Below are 22,094 nucleotides of genomic sequence, written 5' to 3'. Positions count from 1 at the left end.
TGTACTCCATAGAACTTAACTCTCTCTCTCTCTCTCTCTCTCTATATATATATATATATATATATATTTATTAGGATTTTAGTACATTTAATCCGCGCGAATTTAGTACATGTAGGTTTAAAAATAATAAAAAAAAATCATAAAATTCTAATCTTTTCTAAACATAGCCGATCGTGTAATATCTTTGAAAGATTCAGTAATCTAATCAATCGAATTTCAACGTAAAGGGTTATGTAATGGTTATATAGAAATAGAACACGTTAAAGTTAAAAAGAGTTATATGAAAGTTCTTGTTAAAAAAAGATATTCAAAATTATATATTTATAATTTTATTTATAACATCATTATAATTTTTTAATGATTATAATTTTTTTAATGAAATATTATATGATAATGTATTGTTATGAGTGTTTTTAGTATTTGAAACTGTTTATAATACTAATAGACTCCACATTTGTAGACTTGTAGTACCAAAAGGAGAGTACCAAACCAAAAAATATAACTAAAACCTTGGATTACAAATTATACCCATGTTGGCTTATTATAGTATAGTATAGATATATAAGTAATTTACATCACTGTTTTGTATATAAAGTTGTTGTTATTTAAGTAGCATTAAAATAATGGTTAGAGATGAAATTAAGATGTAAAATGAAAAAGATGAAAAATAAAGATGAAATTGTTTTGTAAATAAAATTATGATTGGAGATTGTCTCGCTAGAAGCGTGGACCTTAAGATATCAAGTCATGTTTTATTGTTTTTTATATATGTAACTGACAAGTTTTGGTGTTTGGGATTGATTGTTATAGATAAACTTTTTTATTATAAGAAATCAAATGATGTCATCAAAACACGTGTGATTTAAAAGTTTATTTCGTGTATATTTTTTTATAAATATTTCAAAAATTCAATTTATTTTATAATCTGAAATCAATTTTATTAAATTTTACATAATATGAGAATATTATATGTGAAAACTCATAAATACATGATTATTAAAGATGGAGGCAAAAATATGACGATATAATTAGAGAAATAAAATTTCGCGAGTATATCATAGAACATATCTCTTTTTTATTTATAATAATAATAATAATAATATATTTATTTTTTTATTTTTTTTGAAACTAATATATTTATTATTTTTAGTTTGTATTTGAAAATGCTCTTAATTTCGCCAACAAAAAGGAAAAAAGAAACAGAACACTACATGGGAAGTGATCTCCACGCGCTTTATACAAGGCTTCCACTTCGGTAGTAATCTCTATGCTCTTTTTTCCTGACCTATACACCCATTCACACATATAAACACACAAATATCTTCTTCATCTCTCCCCCTGCATCTCTCTCGTCTCTCTCAAATCCCTCTCTCCTCTCTCTCCAGATTAATTTCGCTTAATCGCAGAGTCAATTTCTCTCGCCTTCTTCGAATCTTTACGTCTCGGTTTATGAGGTATACACACAGATGTATCTCAATTGATTCATTGTTTTTCAGATCTATGTATTCAATTTATCGTGAATGTTTTGTGTTAAGGCTCAAGATCTGTTCTTTATTATTTATTCATCAATTCATGGATATATGTTTGTATATATTGATTAATTTAGGTCTAATTTTTTGTTCTTTGTTTTGTTTTGCAGCTCGAAGGAGAAACCAACGCTCGGGTGAGATTCATTCTTCTTTTTGTAATTCAATTGTTTTTGTGGCCAGATCTATTGTTATTTCTTGTGTATGATAGTCTCGAAAGATTTTGGCATTTGGTGCTCTGTTTTTATTTCTTTAAGATTGTTATACGTTTCTTGAATTAGTCCTTGTATTGTGCCGTCATAGTATATGTATTTGAACATATCTTGAATACGATTATCTTGAATGAAGTGTTTAGTGCATGTATGTTAGTATTACAATTGGTCTTGGCGGAACTACTATGCTCGTGCTCATTACCGTTTACTTGAGGAACCATATTGTGTATTTTGGTCATTATGTTATAGTTCTGTGTTTTCCGTTTTGGTTAGTTGAATATAAGTTGTTATTCTCTGTACAAGATGTGATCTTCTACTAATTTGAAATTGTTATTGATCTGGTTGTTGAAATATGTATTTTAGTTTGTACCTATTAACACTTTAACTCCCAGTTTGTACATATTAGGAAAAAGGATCAAATAAAAGGAAAACATGTTTTATGTATATTATTAAGCTGTCATCTAATTGATATTGGAAAACCTTAAAATTTTGCGGGTAATTACGGGACTCTAGGAAGTTTGCTGCTGCAGGAATTTTTACGAATAGATGTTATGAAGCTCCAATAATTTTTATTGGCTTAATTTGCAATATATGGTTCAGGTTAATGACCCATGTAATTCCGCACATGAAATTGATTTTATGTAAGCTTGGATTGTTATTAAAATCGAGAACAGATTTTCTTCTTGTTGCGATCAACAAAACTTGGCCCCTTCTCTGCAGAAAGAATTCATTGGGGCTATGAATGTAGCTAACTCTATATTTTTTTGTTTTGTTGGTTCCTATTTTGGTAATGCCTTGGTGTAAAAGAAAGATAAATTTACCCTGCATTATTCTAGAGCATAGTGCTATTATATGTTTGAGAACATGGATAGTTGTTCTAGATGTGTTTGTTCACTATATACAGGTATATGTATATGAATAAATATAAGTGGTAGAAATCAATGATAATGCAGCTTCTACATGATAGCTTAGTTCTGATCAACAAATTTGGCTCACATTTTCTGATGTTATAGTGGTACGCGGATTAAGACCCGCAAACGGAACATTGCTGCTCCTCTGGACCCTGCAGCTTTTGCTGATGCAGTGGTCCAGATTTATCTGGATAATGCTGGTGATCTGGTAAGACTAGTGTAGAGATGTTCCTCTGTATAATTTATTTTATTTCATTTACTTATTTATTCACCCAAGTGTGCCTGTACACAGTTTATTGGTTTCCAGGCAAGATAAGGATAGTATTGATTATTGATTTTACAGGAACTTATTGCTAGGAGCCTTGAATCGTCAGACCTTAACTTCTCTAGATACGGTGACACCTTTTTTGAGGCAAGTGTTCAGTTTTTCTCGAATTTTAAGCATATGATATTCTATGTTCTTTGATATCAGAAACTTGTTAATAGTTCTATGCTGTTTTCTTTTCCTTTTCAGCGTGGATCTACTAAATTTCTTTATTTTCGATTGTTGAGGTGTACAATATAAATGCGTGATACTTAATATCTGCTGGATGCCTACAGGTTGTCTTCACAGGAGGGCGTACACAACCTGGCACAACAAAATCTGATGAGGGGGAGCGCCATCCTTACTCTGTAATTGATTGCGAGCCTAAGCGTGAACTCATTTTGCCATCTGTAATTTACATACAGAAGATATTGCGACGACGGCCATTCCTCATTAAAAATCTTGAAAATGTTACTAGAAGATTTTTGCAGTCCCTTGAACTTTTTGAGGAAAATGAGAGGAAGAAGCTGGCAATATTCACAGCACTTGCATTTTCCCAGAAATTGTCGGGACTTCCACCAGAGACTGTATTCCAGCCTCTACTCAAGGATAACCTTGTTGGCAAAGGGCTAGTACTGTCATTTATAACAGATTTCTTTAAGGAATATCTGATTGACAACAGTCTTGATGATTTGATTGCAATTCTGAAGAGGGGTAAGATGGAGGATAATCTTCTTGAGTTCTTCCCATCTGCAAAGCGTTCTCCTGAAGCCTTCTCGGAGCATTTTACGTAAGTTTTATTCTATGGTCAATATTGTTTGGTTCGCACATTGTTCAATATGCGTGTGGTTTTAGTTAGGTATAGAACTGCTTTAGACGATTAGTAAAGTGATTTTTCCTGTTTTGTTGTTTAATTGACACACTTATATTCTCTCCTCGTCATAAGTATTGCTGTTGTAGGTAATGATCAATGTTACATGTATACAATATGGTATGTTTCGCTTTATGCTTTGATACTAGTTGCTTTGGTTATGGTTGTATAAAAGTATGCTCTTCCTTTCCCTTTATTCTTTGTCCTTCAGTTAAAAAAATTGTTGCCATTTTCTGTACTTTTTATACCTCCTAATTGGCACTGAGATCTCCCTAAGCTCATATTATGCACACACACACACACACACACACACACATATATATATATAGGGTAGCACTCCATAGCATACCCTCTTATATGGAGTTACATAGCACACCATTATAAATATATACATAATATATATTTTATTATATTTTTTATGGAATATAATTACAAATTTTGATTATTAAACAAAAAACGAAGTTATACAATTTTTTTATTCCAAAAATCATTTAAAATTATGCAATATCTCAACATGATTCTATAACAGAATAAAAATCATCTAGAATTATTCTGTTTTAGAATCAGTTTCGAAAATACACTTTTTTCATCAAATTTTAAGTGTTAAATTGCTTAAAACACATATATGTTATAGTATTCTATATTAGAATCACGTTTTATATGTATTTTGTAACAGAATTTATAATAAAATTGATGGTTTACAATGGTGTACTATGTAACTCCGTATAAGGAGTCCCTCCCTGGAATGTTGGCCTATATATATATATATATATATATATATATATATATATATATATATATATATATATATATATCCTTTTACAGTGTCATGTAACTTCAGAATTATAAAGTTTTCTCATGTAACTTTAGAAATATGCATTTTAACACATTACCGCCTCTGGTAAAAGTTGTATAACAAGTATTGCCTAACAGGAAAGCTGGAATTGCTCCCTTGGTTGAATACAATGAGAAGAAGATATTCGAGGTGAAGCTGAAGGAAATGAAATCTGCACTAACAACACAGATAGCAGAGGAAGCTGATATATCTGAAGTAATAGAATCTGTGAAACAACATGTTAAAGATGCTAAATTACCAGATATTGAAGTTGTACGGATCTTGTGGGATGTTATGATGGATGCTGTCCAGTGGTCTGGAAAGAATCAACAGCAGAATGCTAACTTAGCTCTTCGTCAGGTATAATGGGTGTTATTTTATATTAGTCCTTTTATTTCACTTCTGGTTAGGTCTCAGGCTTGCCAAATTGGCAGTAGATTTACTGTACTGACTAAAGCTATCCTTCGTAATATCTGGATGATGATAGCTTTGTATGAACTATGTACTCACCAGCGTTTTCTTACTTCCAAATTCTTTACCCATTGATTCCTTATCCTTTAAACCCTTGATCACAATTTCAAAATCTTCCTACATTGGTATGACTAGCATGCCTCTTTCCTAATCCAAGCCGGTCTCTGACAATCGGTCTATGACACAGAACACTATATTGACTCCAGTTCATCCATGTCCTACTTTGTCCTCCCATGCCTTCAGCTCTGCCCTTCCAACACATTGTCCAACAACTGTCCCTCGGAGTGGGCAGTTTGAACAATTTTTTATTCCATAACTTTTCAGGTGCTGAGATTAATTCATATGGTATAAATAGCAGCGAATGGGGTCGTAGCTTGTCTAATATCTCATAAATGCCTTTGAATGTCCTCTCTTGGCTAGCTGATCATATATACAATGCTATCCTTTGTAGCACTATTCTCTAAATATAGCTAGGTTGTCTGCAAGTCTGTTTCATGCATCTTACGAAGACTAGCAACTAGGCATGTGCTAGGTTGTGAATCCATATTTTTTCTTTTCCTGTGAATATAATCTGTTTTATTTCATAGTGTTGCAAGCTGACGAGGCCTCGGTCTTTGTGAACTTAAATCTGTTTATTTGCAGAGCAGAGAAAAACACATACATGTCTTAATATTTGTTGTCAATTTGTCATCTTAAAATTTCAATAAACCCGACCTACATTGTTGATTTTGTAACTACTTAATATACTTTTGAAAATCTGTCAGTTAACAAGTCAACTGAGAAAGAAGGAAAATGATATGGATGTGGACATTAGTGTTCTTGGAATAGCAGTTTGTCATTTTATATATTATAAATGAACACAATTTTGATAATAGTTTTTTTCTGTGCACTAACATGAAAGGGTTGTATCCAGGTGAAAACATGGGCCGAATTATTGAATACCTTTTGCACCAGTGGCAAGCTTGAATTGGAACTCCTGTATAAAGTCCAGGTTCAGTGTTACGAGGACACTAAGCTGATGAAGATATTTCCAGAAATTGTGAGGTCTCTATATGACTTGGACGTTCTTGCAGAAGATACCATTCTTCACTGGTTCCGTAAGGGAACAAACCCCAAGGGCAGGTAATCTTAAAAATATAGAAATGGACTTCTATGTGTATTGTGTGTGAGTATGTGTATATAACTACATTTTTTTTAATTTTTTTTGCCAAGTACTGTTTTATCACATCTAGTGTAAATATCAAAAAAAAAATTGTGTTAATGAGCTGTGTGTCTAATTTTTTGTGCAGTATTATATATGTATAGGATTTTATAAGAATATAACAACTATGCAGTTGTTTAGCAAGCTGAAACATTTGTCAAACTTGTTTAAATTGATGAATATTTTTTAAATCTCGTGGCAAAAAATAGAATGCACTTAATAGTTTCTGTACTTTAAAGTTTATATTTGCTTGCAACAGGCACAATCGTACTCTAAATTCAAGGATAATAAACAATCGAATACGATAAATTTAGCTTTTGATGGAATTCTTGTGGAAGAATAGGAACTTATTTTGCAAAAACTTGTAGTAGGTAACATTTCAGAGATAGACGTCTGCAGCATCAAGCTGATATAGGTAGTATATTGAACTAATTGGGTTTTTTTGGCATGGTAAGATTAACTAAGAGCAAGTCCAATAGGTTACCTAAATCTAAATGTGCTCCTAAACTCATATTTAGGTGATGTATCAAAAAAATAGTACCCAGACACTATCCTAGTGATTACCTAAACCAGTAGCACATTCCCAAATTTCCTAGATATTACCTATTTTTAGGTAACCTCTAGTCATTACCTATTCAATATTTATGAATAAAAAATTCGTCTCCCTCCTTTCTTTCCACCTTCTTTCCCTCAAATTTATTATTAAAATAATAATAGGGAACAAAAAATAGGGATTGCTATTGGAGTTGACACTAAAAATAGATTTCCTAAATGACTAGGACTTACTAGGACTTATTGTTTTATATTATTAATAGGTAATGAGATAGGTAACCTATTGGACTTGATCTAAATCACTTGCTTGCAGGAACGTAAATTATATGAAAAGACATTTATGATAATTAGCTTAAGAGAAGGCTGGTGCTTTTATTTATTTATATTTTTTTGTGCATGTACCCAGGGTGGGGACTGAAATGAGCATCCTGTTTTTTTCATCTCTGGCGGTGTTTCTATTATCGATAAGAAAAATTCAAATTTTGTTTTTGCTTTGCACCTTTTCTTGAACGCCTAAGATGCTTTGACAGTTTGTTCTTTTAGCAATAATTTATCAAACACTGGAATACCTGAATGAAAATCGAGTATGTCAAAAGATATGGGAAGTCACTGGACACTTGTAGAATCATTTATGCTCCTATGCTTTTCTTGCACTTGCAAATTATTATGACATGACTTAGTAAATATTGTGCTAAATTAATTATTATAGAGAGCTTCAGATGTGTTTTTCTAGTTGCCAAATATTATGACAGTACTCGTAGCAATTTGCTAAACTGATTATTTAGAGATGTTGATGTATTTTCAATTGGTATGCAGGCAAAGCTTTGTGAAGGCAATGGAGCCCTTTGCAAAATGGCTAGAGGAGGCAGAAGAGGAGGAATAACTGGCCTTTAAATCCTATGGTGAGGCTAGAGGCAGCAGAAGAGGATAAATCTGTCTGACCTTTTTCCTACTGCAATTCTTCCTGCTGTTTAATCCTAGAGTATTACGATCTTCTTTGTTGAATGTATTTCTGAGAAGTTCTGTTTGTTCTGATGATATGATTGAGCCACCATGTTTTTTATTATGGATAATAATCTGTTTGACATTTTCATTTTTGTTTGTCATCTTTACAATTGATTCAGTTTAAAGGTATACTGCAATTTTATTGTGGTATGTGTAGTTTACAATTTAATGGTTCTTCTTTCGGCACCTCAATGAATTAAGTAAAGGCAACACTATGTTACCTGCCTAGAGCTGAAGATGGGAGGTTCTTAGTATTTTGTTAAAAGTGTGATCTGAGACCCATCTTTAAAATTTGTATGGGCATTATAGGCTAGAAAAAGCTTTATAGTCGATGATTTTTCCTTTGACAATAACTTTGACTACCAGTCTAGCTTTGTTCCTTGTTACTATTCCTATTTCATCTTTCTTTTCTCCGAACACCCATTTGACTTGTTCTTTGGCCTAGTAACTGATATCCAAACTTTATTTCATTCAAGTTGATTTCTTGTATAGCAATTATGCACTCCAGATCTAAGAATGTTTCTTCCGCTTTCTTTGGTTCAACTTAGAACAAGAAACAGTGACATAGATATCCTTTCATTTGCCTTCTGGTCAATGTTTCTTCTGTTTTTTTTGTTTCAACTTTGAACAAACAAAGAAACATCTGCATAGATATTCTTGCATTTGCATTACTTTATAATCCTTGTATTTGCGGGGAATCATTGAAAGGACATCAATTCAAATATCACTTGTGGTTGGATCATCAATGAGCTTATCATCCTTGCACTTGTGAGGAATCTATGAAAGCATCCTTGCACTTGTGAGGAATCTATGAAAAGACATTAGTTCAAATAGCACTTGTTGGCCTTGTGGTTGGATCATCAATGATCAGGTGATTGATCTTTGTTCCATTTTGTTTCTTTTGATAAATTATTATTTATTAAGTAACTTATGAGTTATTAAAAATTTAATAATAAAAATAAATTCGATAAATTGTTTGTTTTAATAATGAAATTAACTTTGGTTAAAAATATTATAAAAATAAAACAAGTTATTTAAAAAATATATATCCTACAAACTCCTGATTTTAAATTATTTAACCTTAGGTCATATTTTGACTTTGTGTAAACTGACATTTTCTACTCAAAATTGACTCAAAAACCTAATTTTCCCAAAGTGTTTTGCTTCAATCAAATTAGTAATAAATGATACTCCCTCCGTTTCAAATTAGATGTCCCCTTTAAAAAAATCACACAATTTAAGGAAAGTTGTTGTTTACAAATTAAATGCATTAAATGACCATAATATGTGGTATGAGGTTGATCTAGGAAATATAAATAAGAGATATGTGGAGTAGAATTGACTTTGGAAATATAATTTTGTGTTCAAAGTTGAAGTGGGCAACTAATTTGAAACATATTTTTTTTTTCAAAAGTGGACATCTAAATTGAAACGGAGGGAGTATTAGATTAGACGTGTCCAAAAGTTATAAATGATATTAGACTAGACTAGTCCAAACTCCAGAAGTACATACTCGGCATTGAACCTCTGTCAAATACAGCTAATAAAAGTATTGCCAATAATTTATTTAAAAAAAAAAAAAAAATGGTTCAAAATAAAGCAGATATCTTAAATAAATGTTCACTAAAGTCGCGAATGTATGCTAAAAGTTTCAGAAAAGCTCTATGTAGGTCCATGTGCAACCTTCAATGGAGCAACTTAGGTACCATCCAGCAATCACAAGAAGGACAACTTTTAATGCCCTATGCCCTTCACCACCGTTAAGCAGATACCAAACCATCAACATCGCAGCAAGCTTGTGATCAACACAAGCATAAGTTCTAAATCCAATAGTACTCTCTCAAGTCAACAGGCAACAGCAGGAACCTGTCATCACAAATGATTTGCCAGTGTTACCGAATCAAATATGTTACATAATAGTTCAGGGTCTCACATGGTACTAGGAATAGTTATTACTTACTACTCATTCCAAGCTGATGGGCCACCCAATCCAATCTCATTTGCTGGCATCAGCGACTGAAGAGCAGAAGCTCCAGAGATTCCTCCCTTGTTTTTCTTTTTATTCTTTGGGAAGGTCACTGCTTCACCTCCACTATGGATGTCTTGTTTTAACTTCATATTTTCATTTTGAGTAACAGCATTTTCAGCAATATCAGCCGTGAAAAAATCAGAAAACGGAATTTCTCCATCATCAATGGTCACGTTCATCTTATCTTTGCTGAGTTGCACCTTGTCCCCAGTTTTTTTCTTCGAGCTTACCTTAAATTCATGTTTTTCCAGCAATAAAGTGTTCTTAATATCAGGATTCAGATACGAAGATTTATCATCTTTATTAAATTTGTTATCATCCTGTTTCAAATCCTCAGACATTGGTCGTTTCTTAGCTTTCTCCAGGGGTTCTACGTCTCTATTCTTCCTTTTAGGTTTCAATTTCTTCTCCACGGAAAAATCTTCATTACCATCTACATCAGTGTCTTTGCTTGGACCAGCAACATCATTTTCCAGGCTACCACTTTCCTTGCTCCGATCTAGCTGCTTAGGTTTCTTAACTGCCCGCATGTTACCAGCATCAACAGAAGAATCATTAATTCTGCCATCCTCATTTTCCAAAATTTTCTCTATTGGTTTAGCATTATATATCTGCAAGCTTGGTATTAGTTTCTTCATCTGCAACAGAATGCAATATTAGTTTCTAGAATATACAATAACCGCATTAATAAAATATATAGAAAAAATCACACGACTTTCTTAATGTCTAATCCCCTTATAGGTTAAAGTTGTAACATAAGTATCAATAGTATTTATTGGAGTTAATCTGCTTCCAGAAGATCTGTCACCTTTCTTGCCAACTTCCCTTTCTCGGTGATGGGGTTTCCTTGTAGATCTAGATTTCTGAGGTTTACCAATGAAGACAGCACCTAAAATTCCATCATGAGCCCAACAAATTATAAGAATGTATTCATAAAAAAAAAATGTATGTAATACGATGATAGAACCAGGCTTCCGATAAAGGATGACATTGATACAATTACATAAAATGAAGGTCTCACAGTAATGTAATCATCATCAACATTCATTATTATTTATAATACAGCAAAATATAAGTCATGGAATATATACTATATAATCCCTTGGAAACGCATGCAACTTATAATTTAATTATTACATATACAACTGTAAAGGCTATGAATGTTAATACAAGTAATAACCTCATATTGATAATAACACTGAAAAATTTCTGATATAGTTTGATACAATATTCAATAATATATATCAGTTAAAAGACTAATATATATATATATATATATATATATATATATATATATATATATATATATATATATATATATATATATATATAGGCTCATGATCAAATAGAAACCAATCTTAAAATAAAAACTAGAAACCAATACAAGTTAGTAATATTCTCAGTACAATTTAGTGATATTCTCTTTAGAATTTAGTGATCTGTGTTGCAGGAATTAGTGAAAACTTAATCTCCAGATATGTTCCAACTAAGAATCTCCAGATCTGTTCATGTTTTCGATTCAGATGGTGGTGATAGTGGTGGAGATGGTGGAGGTGAAGGTGGAGATGGAGGAAGGATGATTGTAGCAGAGGTTTGGGCGGCTTGAAGTGGGGGGTTGGATCGTTGCCGGAATAGTGGCGGCTCCGCGTTTAAAGTTGATTCGAGGTGGAGAAAGAAGTATGAGCGGAGTTGAAGGAGGTTGAAGCATCAATTAAGATGGGGTTGGTGAAGACGGAGGTGTGGAGGTTGTGTTGTTAGACAAATAATGGAGGTGGACGTGGAGATGGTGGTCATGGAGGGGGCGGGCGGCATAGAGGTGGTAGTGGTTATGAAGGAGGCGACGACGGAGGTGGTGGTGGTGGTGGTGGGGTTGGTGAAGATGGAGGTGGGTTTGGTGAAGATGGAGGTGGAGATGGGGTTGTTTAAGAATTTAGTGGTATTTGCTTTAGGATTTAGTGATATTTCAGCTTGGTTTTTAGTTTCTAGGATAAGTAGGTTTCTATTTGAGTAAAACTCTATATATATATATATATTATTTCTTTTATATATATTTCTAGTGATTAGCTATTTAACTTATTTAAAAGAGTTTAAAACTAAAAAAGTAGAAAATTTTCTTAGACTAAGTGCAGCTCACAAACCAATAATAATAATTAAAGCAAAACTATGAAAAAGTTAACAGAGAAAAAAGTGATAAATAGTAAGACTAAAGAATGAGGCTTTGCACCAAAAACAAAAGATCAAGAAATTCCAGTACTGTTTTAATAGTAACTTGTGTGCGAGTGTGTGTTTTCAATCAAGGTGCACACCTTGAGATTTGACCACCTTCGAATGGAGTTGTTTCCTATATCCAATATCCGCATTCTCGTATTACATGCCAAATCATCTGGGAGATTCTTTAGAAGGGAGAAGGAGAGTATAAGTTGATATTGTATTAAAAATACTAAACCTCAAAAGAACAAGAAAGCCCTTGGAAAATAATAGCTTAAAGCAATATATCAGCTAAAAAAACCTCATTTGACCAATTTATTATAACTATAACATGTACCGTGATACCATTGTGAGCAAGTCGGAGCTCTCTCAATTCAGTGCAGGACTTCAGTGAAGATCCAATGGTTTGAATTTGGCAATGAGAAAGAGATATCTGGTTTACAAGCCAAAAATAAAATAAAAAATAAGACTTCTGCTAAGAATAGAAAGTCGAAAATAGATCCTTTACAAACCATTAGTAGTTAAAGACTTAAAACCATAGCTAAACATTTAACAGAGAATTACTTACTTTTGAAATTAATTTAAGCTTTGTCATAGATTCACCAATTTCCTGGATCGGATTTCTAGAAAGGACTGCAAATTAAGACCAGTCATAAATTATAAAACACTTTCCATCACCTGGAAACTTGTAAGCTGCAAGTCCGTAACAGATACTGTGAAAAAATTATAAACCAGAAGCGAGATGAAATTCTCATAGGCTTGTTTACTAAAATTTGATCTTGTAACAATAGTTATAAAGATTGATACATAGCCCACTGAAGTCGTAAAAAGCATTAAGCTGTTTTCTGTATGTAGCCATCTGGGATGACTGTTTAAGCACAGCAAGTGACAGCATTTAGCACCCACGAAACTTCATCTGAATCCATCCTTTCTTTTACTGTAATTTTTGTTTTTTAAATTGTATCCATATGTTAGTCCTTATGCTTCTTCAAACTCTGATATGTGATCAAAACAATACTTTGCTTCAGTACCACGGTACTATTATTATCCAATTTGTGGTGGGGGTACAGCCAATTCAAGATCTTTCCTTCACCCTCTTGTGCCTATCTATATTTCTTTAATTCCAGTACGACCCTTTTTCTGACAATTTATATTACAATGATAGTTCATCACACTGTGCATTTTCTTCAAAAAAAAGCAGGTATCCTTTCCTGACAATGCACTCCGACACAAATTTTTATATCTATAGAACTCATCAGCCATTTAACATAGAGAGCCTGTCTAAACAATGCATTATATAGAAAAGTATGACCAAGTGTGAGACTTGCCTAGAAACCGAGTAGTTTGACAAACGTGAACATATCTAGGAATTCTTTTAATGTACAGAAGTATATCATAAACATTGCTTAACAAAAACATATTCACATACAATACACAAGATTGACAATTGAATTATACCAAGTGTATTAAGCGCCTTCATTTGATGAAGCTTTGGTATAGAAGTAATCTCATTATCTGCAAGAAAAGAAAGAAAGATAATGTAGACAAACCAATAGGGAGAGAGCGGGGGCAGGGGAGCGAGAGAGAGCGAGGGAGAGGGAGCGAGAGAGGGGGGGGGGGGGGGGGGGTGGACAACACTAGCTATTGCCTTACCATTCAGAATTAGTGCACGCAAGGTAATAACTGATGTCACCTCATCCATTGAGTTAAGCTTGTTTTTCCCGGCATTTAACACCTAATTCAGATATTAAAATAAGATTTCACTGATAAACTAGACATTTTGTAAATCCAATAAGCAGTTTATCAACATGAAGGTGGAAGTGAGAATCAAGAAATTTAGGAAAAATAATAATAACAAGATTACTTCGACACATTAAAATGTGAGTATCAATCATATTTTTCTTAGACGAGCTACAATGTGTCTCGGACGATTGAATTTGGGCTGAGATGCAAAATCTACATTTTACAACTATAATCCAACTCTTGTACCATACATACATTTCTAGTTGCAAGTTACTTCTTCCTTGCATACACCCTCTGGAAGTTAGGGGCCAGGAACTCTTAGCCTTCACTAAGTTTTGATTGATTAGAATACAACAATTTCTACTGGCATTCGTCACACCCATTGTTTTGGGATTCGGGATGCAGAGATGAACGCATATTTAAAAATGGCATGTGAGGGAGGGAGTTACAAAAACAGTAAGAGAAAGTGGTTCCTGTATTTTTAAGCACTAGAACAAAGACAAGATTTACATATGCTAAATTAATAATCGAAATATTTATGCACATCATCTATGTCTACGACTGTTTATTCACAAATTCAAAGTATATAGCATTTGCTCTATAAAATGAGAACTGTTCTGCATTTTATGCACAGGTTTTCACATTTTCACATTGCAGAATGATTGCACAAGGCTCTATACATATCCTTATGACGAGGGCAAGTGACTTGGCTCATCAATTGTTTCAATGCAAATTTCTCAGTGAAGCATGAGTCGTAAATCAAAATAAAGTATAACTACAATGCATCCAGTAAGTCATACCTATAGTTAGCCATGTTAAAAAAACAAATGTGTAACAGTTAAAATCGGACTTACAGTGAGTTTAGTAAGCGCTTCAATCCCTTTCAAGCTCCTCAGCTTATTCTGTACAACCGCTAACCACTTCAAATTGACACACACCTTGATCGCCTAATTTCCGAGCCACAAAAAACACCACAGCATTCATATAACATATCAAAACAAGAAATTTCAATTTCAATTACATTAATAAATGAATTAAAAAGAAGCAGCACCTCTAAAGAAGAGAGATTGTTGAAAGTAAGGTCAAGCTTCTCTAGGTTCTTGAAATCACTCAAGCATGAGACCTAAAAAACAATTATATTTAATAAAGTTATGAATAACTAAATTAAAGATTAAAAAAGGGGAAATAGAAGAGAGCAATGAAAGAATACATCGGAGAGAGCTTTGAAGGTGAGAGTGAGAGATGTAATGGCGTTAGAATCGTTTGTTTTGTTGTCCTGGAGAATTTGCTTTGTGTTGAGTATCGTCATTGCTCCTGTTAAGCATTCACTTCTCTGAAACCCTAATAGCTGTTAGGTTGTAATAATGCATAAAAGGAAAAAAGGGGAGTAAAAGGAAAGATCCGGTTTAATGACCGAAGTTATAAAATTAGTATCCGTCTCTTTATACTTGTCACTTTGATTTTTTGTACGTAATTTAAGGTGAGTAAAAAACATAATTATAATTATTATTATTTTTAAGCAAAATAAATTTCATTAAGCAGGAACATCATACAGCAGGGCCTCCACCAAACTACTATTAAGAAGAAACGTAAAAATGCTTGGGCATTCCAACAAACAAGGAAGTCGAGCCATCAGAAAATTTTCTTTTGTGAATAATAAGTAGAAGTATGTTCATTAATCATCTTAACTTACGTGCAAAAAATCAAAGTGACAAGTAAAAAAGGACGGAGGTAGTATTCGTATTTCTTAAACTCAGTGTCCAAATTTAATGAAAAGATTTGGGTTTGACGGAGGGAGTAATCATTTTGTCTTTGTTTGCAAACTGTTTTTTATATGTGTTTATCTAGTGTGTGCTCATGGGCACATGCTAAGCACGAAAACTCATAAATTTGGTGTGTTTCATTGGTGTGGTTGGTGTGAATGCAGGAGGGCCATCATTATGAAATAATATTATTTTGATATCATTTATATAATTTTATTACATAATAATATAATATAGGTATAATTTTTTTAAGAAAATAATATTATTTTTTTAATACTCTGAATTTGATCAACAGTAAATGTCACTCGTATTAAATCAAATGGAAAAAATCATATTTTCTTTTCAATCAAATATTATATATGGATCGACTCGTTTAGAAAATATGAAATGCAATCCCTACTCCTTGTTCCAGACCTAAAATCTGAATTATCTCGGTTCAGTTTCATACTAATTCTAAATTTGCACCGATGCTGGGCTAAATTACAATATGAAATATTGAAAAATAATAAGAGTAAAAGAATGTACATATGAAATTATATTATTGTCATATAAATATGGTTGGTCTAAATTTACGAATGATTTCTAATTGGTCCTAAAATAATTCCTGTTTTTTGATTAGTTAACTGCATAGTGTGGTAGAAGAAAAGTTGGAGAAAAAATATGATTGGTCTAAAATTTAGGAATGACCTCTGATTGGTTCTAAAATAATTTCTTTTTTTTAATTGGTTAACTGCAGTGTGGTAGACTCATGTATTATAACAAAAGGACCGGAAGTTAAGACCTGTGTTTGTTTTTTTTTTTTTCTTTTCCCGACAGATAACAAGTGTTTGGTTGATATACATGATAATCTTTTTTCATAATCAACATTCACGAAACAATTTCATCAAATCTCAACTTCTCCAAACAACTCTTATTATAGTAATAATAATCAATTAATCATCATATTAACAATAAGAAAGTAATTTTTTTTTTGACAAAATAATAAGGTAATTTTTTAACAGCATGAAACTTTTTCATAAAACGGGTCTTATATTTTCGCGAAAAAAAAATCCAAACGCGCTCCTTGCAGGAGTTCCAGACTTATTCCACAGTTGTGTGCTGGGAGTCGCCCAATACCTCTTCGTCTTAACTCTTAACCGATATGTAATTTTACAAGTCAAACACATACTCACAAGAAGCTCTTCATTTTTGTTCCTAGCATCATCGGTGAGCTTCTTCAGATCTCAATTTACACTATTCTACTTGCTCTCTTCTTTTATTTCATGCGTGTCTCAATTCAATTCTATGTTTTCTCTTACTCAACAAACACCAGATGATTACCACAATATTTATCAGACCCAGCCCTGGAATTAAGAATTTGAAATGAACCAACTTTGCCATTTACTTTATTCTACTAGTACTAGCACTTGTATATGATAATTGGATTGGGTGAAGTAAAGATTCTTATAATTTGTGTTAATAACTACTCGAAGCTGGATCGTTATATTTGAGAAATCAGTTTACTTGTTAATCTATGCCACTGCAAATCTCAATTTCGATTTCATTAGGTTCAATTGTATTAGCTTGTGTAGCGATCATGAAATCCAGTAATTCCTAATTATATGTTTATTCTCAAACTAGATGCATATCGGTTTCATATCTCTCTTTCTTTGAGGCACAAACTTTATGTTATAAGCATACTAGATCAAAGTTATGTATCGATGTGTACACATTTCATTTAAGTTGTAATGGTGAAGGGTGGGGAAATCAGTTTGATCTTTTTCTTATAAGGCGAGATAAATTGGAATAATCCTCAAGTTTTGTAGCATCTTTTTCAGAGTAGGCTGGGGGTTTGAAAGCTGCTGATTCACTATGGACATAAGTAAAATGAACCGTGGAGAGATTACTGTTCTGGGGTGTGCCGGTTGTGCATTCATGTCAATGCACTTTACAGTCCAGCTTCTATCACAACATCTATTTTACTGGAAGAATCCAAAGGAACAAAGAGCGATACTCTTTATTATCCTCTTGGCTCCTATTTATGCTATTAAATCTTTTATTGGTATGTTGGATCTTAAAGGAAGCAAACCATATGTCATGCTTTTAGACCCCATTAAGGAATGTTATGAGGCTGTTGTAAGTACCATTACTGTTGCTAGTACTTGTTCTTTACGTTAGTTATACCTTATTTTAATGCTTGCCATGTGTCCTTGGATTTTTTTTTTTCCAAATTGCAGGTGATTGCGAAGTTTTTGGCCTTAATATATAGTTACTTGCACATATCCTTCGACAGCGACATGGTACCTGATGAAATGAAAGGAAGAGAAATTCGGCATTCATTTCCAATGACACTTTTTCAGGTGAACAATTTCTCCATTAAGTTATTTTTCGTGTACTTGGCCTAAAGATTTCAGCATGTTAGATGGAAATGCCAAGATATTATATATTGAATGTAACAAGACATTTGTGGAATGATCAAGTGAAATACACTGATACACACGCACACACATGAAACATTTTCTTTTCTTTTTCACTCTTTCTGTTTACTGCACCTGTATGAATGTGCGTGGTGGCTAGGGCAGGTTGCAGATCTGAAAATATACTGGTTAGGGAAGGGTAAAAAGGGGTGTTTACATGAATCCAGAATTAATTTCTTTATAGAGTATTTGAGTTGAGTAATTCAAATCCACCATCTCCCTTTTACTTGTTTTAGTTTTCTGGGTTAAAGTTCGTTGTTGGATCTTATATTTATCAACTTACCATAATTCTGCAACTGTAGCTATACTTTCTGAACTTCAGATAACCACTAATTCTCATGTTAGGCTAAATCTCTAGTAAGCGGCTACTAGTACACAATAAGGACCTCCCTTAAAACTAGGTTCTGTTTCTACCTTCTAAATTTTATTTGGTTGGGGTAACAGTTAATTGGAATAGCATTTCAATGTAAAAAGTCTATGATTGTGACTCGTTAATCTTGTAAATTGTATGAATACATCTTGTTAATAACTTAATTTTTTAACTGTAGCCACGCACTACTCTACTGGACCAGCGTACTTTGAGGCTTCTGAAATACTGGGCATGGCAATTCGTCATTACTCGCCCAATATGCTCGGTTTTGATGATAACATTACGAATATTAGATATTTATCCCAGCTGGGCAAGTTGGCTATTCACCATCATTATTAGCATGTCAATATCATTAGCTCTGTACTCCTTGGTGAAATTTTACCATGTATTTGCAAAGGAACTGGAACCGCATAAGCCACTGGCAAAGTTCGTCTGCCTTAAAGGAACTGTTTTCTTTTGCTTCTGGCAGGTAATATATGACTATTTGTTAAAAGTTGGATTCTCTTGTTTGGACTCCTCTTCTTTGTCATAGCACTTCTTTTAATTGAATACATTGTTGAAGGTACCTGATACCACATCTTATAGGAAACTAGGGAGACCTTTTAGAAGTTAGTGTCTAAATGTGTGACCAATGAGTAAAATGTAGGCTTATTGAGGCTTCACAAACATGCTGGTGTTAATGATCTAGTCTCATGTATGTTATGAATTTAGATGTCTATTTATACTAAAGATAACACACAAAACTGTCATGATTGATTGAGAGCTTTGTGTGAAAATAGTGACTGAATTGGTGAAGTAAAATTATATTGGGTTTAGCTGTAGCATACTCAAGATGAAGTTTTGTCTCTCTTTCAAATATAGTTTCCGTTCCCTCAATGAAATTAATACTCTTAATTTTCCTTCACATATCTTTTGCGTCCTCTCACGTATTTGCAAGTTTTTCCATATTCCACTATCTGGACCTAAATATATTTCAATATTCATCTATTTTTATAGGATGAATAGGCTATTTCATCACCAATTTAAACCCAACTCGCAACTGGGTCACTCAACTCAAAATGCTTATAATCACATAATCTTTTTGTTAATAGTTTCTATTTGGATTACTAAAAATAGATGAACTTTCATAGCCATTAAATAAACAATAAGAATTTTATTGTTATTTGTAAGCCTTTTGACTTAATTGACCATGCTGCAAATTGAGTCTGAGTTAGCCTATTCACCTCTAATTTTTAACATGTTAACTATGTGATGCCTTAAAAGCTTGGTACCCTGTTGATTGACCACATTTGATGTAATCAAATTCCTGTTCTAGCATGAAAATCTAAGGATTACTAGTTTTTTCTGTGTTTTCTTCTATTAAAATTTAACAGTGCAATGTATTTGTTCCATTTTCGTTAAAAGAGAATATGTAACATGCAGGGTCTGAGTCAGGATTAAGATCCAAGGGAGGGCTTAAAAATTTCTTCCTCTATTTTTTACAAAAATTTGATAGAATATTTTATATCCAGGGAGGGCTAAAAAGTGATCATTTAAACTTTTGTCTGGATTAATTATTAATTCTTATAATCAGTTTTTTTTCCTATACTGAGTATACTTTATTAAAAAATTAAGTCGTAACCGATAATAATGAGCACATATAAAACTTATAGAAATATAATTCATGCTGTCTTAACAGCTACTAAACATTAGAACCTAGCATAGACATTTAGACAGGAGTACAGTATACAGATGAGGATATATACTTGCATCTCTTACATGTCCGGTTTTGAGCTTTTACAATATACTAAGGTTTTGGCCGAGGCTGTTATCAGAGTGAAAATTGAATACATGAATTCTCAGATTTCAGGGTGAGCAGAGGCGTCTGCTCGCCCTTACTTGCCTCCACGCCTAGACTGACATGCACATACTAGAGGCTTATTGGTTTTGTTGCCAGATCTGATTGGAAAAGAATATGGGACCATTCTTTCCTAATCAGTTTTATTTAATGGCTACATGAGGTCATGTGTTGATGTATTAACAGAAAATTGCTGAAGTGTTGTCATGTCTTTGCACTAGGTTACGATAGTTGACTGACCATAAACTAAGCACAATGACAACAGTCTTAGTTCGCGGTCAGCTTCGTGACCAAAGTACAATTATCCTATTGGAAGCATTGGACTTCAGCTTATAGTTCAAATTTGAATATGTTGCTACCCTTCAATCTGGGGGCTCGGAGGACATCTGTGTGAATTTTTTTTGGTGTGTGTGTGTGTGTGTGTGTGTGTGGGGGGGGGGGGGGGGGGGGGGGGGCTGTAGAATTTGAAAGTTCATCTGGATGCAGTTGCTTGATGTTGTTTGGATGTGCCCAAGAGCCATTACGTCTATTTTCTCTGTACTTCTTGAGTTCTAATATCATGTTTTTCCTTTCTAGTCTGTTAAATGTATTTCTGAATTTTCTTCCTGACTAGACATGTGAATGAATCAATTCTTATGCCAATGCAGGGAGTAGTGCTTAAAACCCTTGTTTCAATGGGCGTGATTAAATCTCATCATTTCTGGCTGGAGGTGGAGCATATTGATGAAAGCCTTCAGAATATCTTGGTTTGTATTGAGATGATTGTGTTTTCTGTTTTTCAGCAATATGCATACCATGTTGCTCCCTATATGGGTGATGTTCAAGCAAAATTTAAACGGAGAAATGAATGATTGAACTTCCCACAAGAGGCTTTCTTTAAGGCACCAGAGGGCTTCTGATTTTAGCAGTTGCAGTGCCAAGAGGTCCTGCTATTTCATTTGCTGCTGGCTAACTTTTTCAACAAATGCAATATATATTCAGAGGTAGAAACAGCACAATTTGTACTCATTATGTGCCCTTTTTACTGTCACCAATGTGTCCAGACAATACTAGCTGGATCATGTTACTATGTCTATCATTCTGCTGTCAGAATATTTTTCTTAGTTGATACTCCTATTTTTGGCAATGGTACTCAGACATTACCATAGTTTAGTGAACTGTGCAAATTTAGCGATTGTTCGTCGTGCGCCTGTTCTTTGTATCCTGGGTTGAACAGTTTGACTTCTTGGGTCAGATTTAGCATTCCATTTTGCTGAGTCATCTTGAAAAAGCTTGTGTTTCAGAAAATAAAAATACATAACAGAACGCAATGTTTGATATTGCATGGGAACAATTAAACAAAAGCAAAAAGATGCAACTTCGGGCAAATTAGAAATAACAAATCTTTTAGTATTAATTAAAAACAGTTGATGTAAACAGAAAAAAAATGGGGGAGCAAGAAAAAGAAAAATTGAAATGGAATTGAAGATTAGAAGGTATCATTGCATGTCCCATAGGCCATATGCTATTAGAGGGGATTGGATTACTTCCCTGCGTTAGAGGGAATAGCTGGTAAAATCCCCATATGCTATTAGATTATTGCATGAAAGTAGAATAGGTATTTATGTGGATATTAGATTGGGAATTCCTCTTTGAAGATGAGAGAGAGTGCAGTTAGCAACTCAGTCCACAGATCGGCTTAGGAACAGATTAACAGAGTCGGGTTAGCAGTCCTTGCTCCACAAATTCGGCTTAGTTCAAGTATCCCTAGTTTGATAGCGGAGTTAAGTGGAGAAGTAACTAGGAGTATAACCTGCTGCA

The 22,094-nt window shown here is 33.4% G+C and overlaps 3 protein-coding genes across 8 annotated transcripts; 2 read left to right on the top strand and 1 right to left on the bottom strand.

The window, feature by feature from the left end:
- Window positions 1-1,221: 1,221 nt before the first annotated feature.
- LOC108196301 (uncharacterized) lies at window positions 1,222-7,976 on the top strand. The gene is made up of 8 exons (XM_017363530.2): window positions 1,222-1,454; window positions 1,640-1,663; window positions 2,752-2,857; window positions 2,993-3,061; window positions 3,250-3,743; window positions 4,758-5,019; window positions 6,044-6,252; window positions 7,700-7,976. Exons 1-8 carry the CDS (start codon window positions 1,450-1,452, stop codon window positions 7,764-7,766), a joined length of 1,236 nt encoding a protein of 411 aa, XP_017219019.1. The 5' UTR covers window positions 1,222-1,449; the 3' UTR covers window positions 7,767-7,976.
- A 1,367-nt stretch (window positions 7,977-9,343) lies between these two features.
- On the bottom strand, window positions 9,344-15,283 carry LOC108193550 (uncharacterized). Of its 3 annotated transcripts, none has more exons than XM_017360257.2 (11): window positions 15,079-15,283; window positions 14,920-14,991; window positions 14,723-14,815; window positions 13,779-13,860; window positions 13,584-13,640; window positions 12,694-12,758; window positions 12,463-12,558; window positions 12,224-12,310; window positions 10,726-10,806; window positions 9,849-10,555; window positions 9,344-9,754 (listed from the first exon to the last, which is right to left on the bottom strand). In XM_017360257.2, coding segments are annotated over exons 1-11 (1,440 nt in total). In that variant the 5' UTR covers window positions 15,178-15,283; the 3' UTR covers window positions 9,344-9,753. The 3 variants fall into 3 exon arrangements, with proteins under 3 accessions (XP_017215746.1, XP_017215747.1, XP_063938223.1); XM_017360258.2 differs by having other exon boundaries at window positions 9,614-9,754; window positions 9,845-10,555; window positions 15,079-15,252; XM_064082153.1 differs by lacking the exon at window positions 12,224-12,310 and having other exon boundaries at window positions 9,614-9,754; window positions 15,079-15,253.
- Window positions 15,284-16,648: 1,365 nt separating this feature from the next.
- Window positions 16,649-21,446, top strand: LOC108193449 (uncharacterized). 4 transcript variants are annotated; one of them, XM_017360104.2, is made up of 5 exons: window positions 16,649-16,837; window positions 17,449-17,746; window positions 17,848-17,970; window positions 18,636-18,926; window positions 20,942-21,446. In XM_017360104.2, the coding sequence occupies exons 2-5, from the start codon at window positions 17,483-17,485 to the stop codon at window positions 21,143-21,145; spliced, it is 882 nt and encodes a 293-aa protein (XP_017215593.1). In that variant the 5' UTR covers window positions 16,649-16,837; window positions 17,449-17,482; the 3' UTR covers window positions 21,146-21,446. The 4 variants fall into 4 exon arrangements, with proteins under 4 accessions (XP_017215593.1, XP_017215594.1, XP_017215595.1 ...); XM_017360105.2 differs by having other exon boundaries at window positions 16,687-16,837; window positions 17,454-17,746; XM_017360106.2 differs by having other exon boundaries at window positions 16,699-16,837; window positions 17,437-17,746.
- The last annotated feature ends 648 nt before the right edge of the window (window positions 21,447-22,094 follow it).

This window comes from Daucus carota, chromosome 7 (assembly GCF_001625215.2).
Source record: "Daucus carota subsp. sativus chromosome 7, DH1 v3.0, whole genome shotgun sequence".
In the NCBI taxonomy this organism is placed as follows: domain Eukaryota; kingdom Viridiplantae; phylum Streptophyta; class Magnoliopsida; order Apiales; family Apiaceae; genus Daucus; species Daucus carota.
Note: the sequence above shows the minus strand (reverse complement) of the source record. Positions and strands in the feature narration are given on the sequence as shown.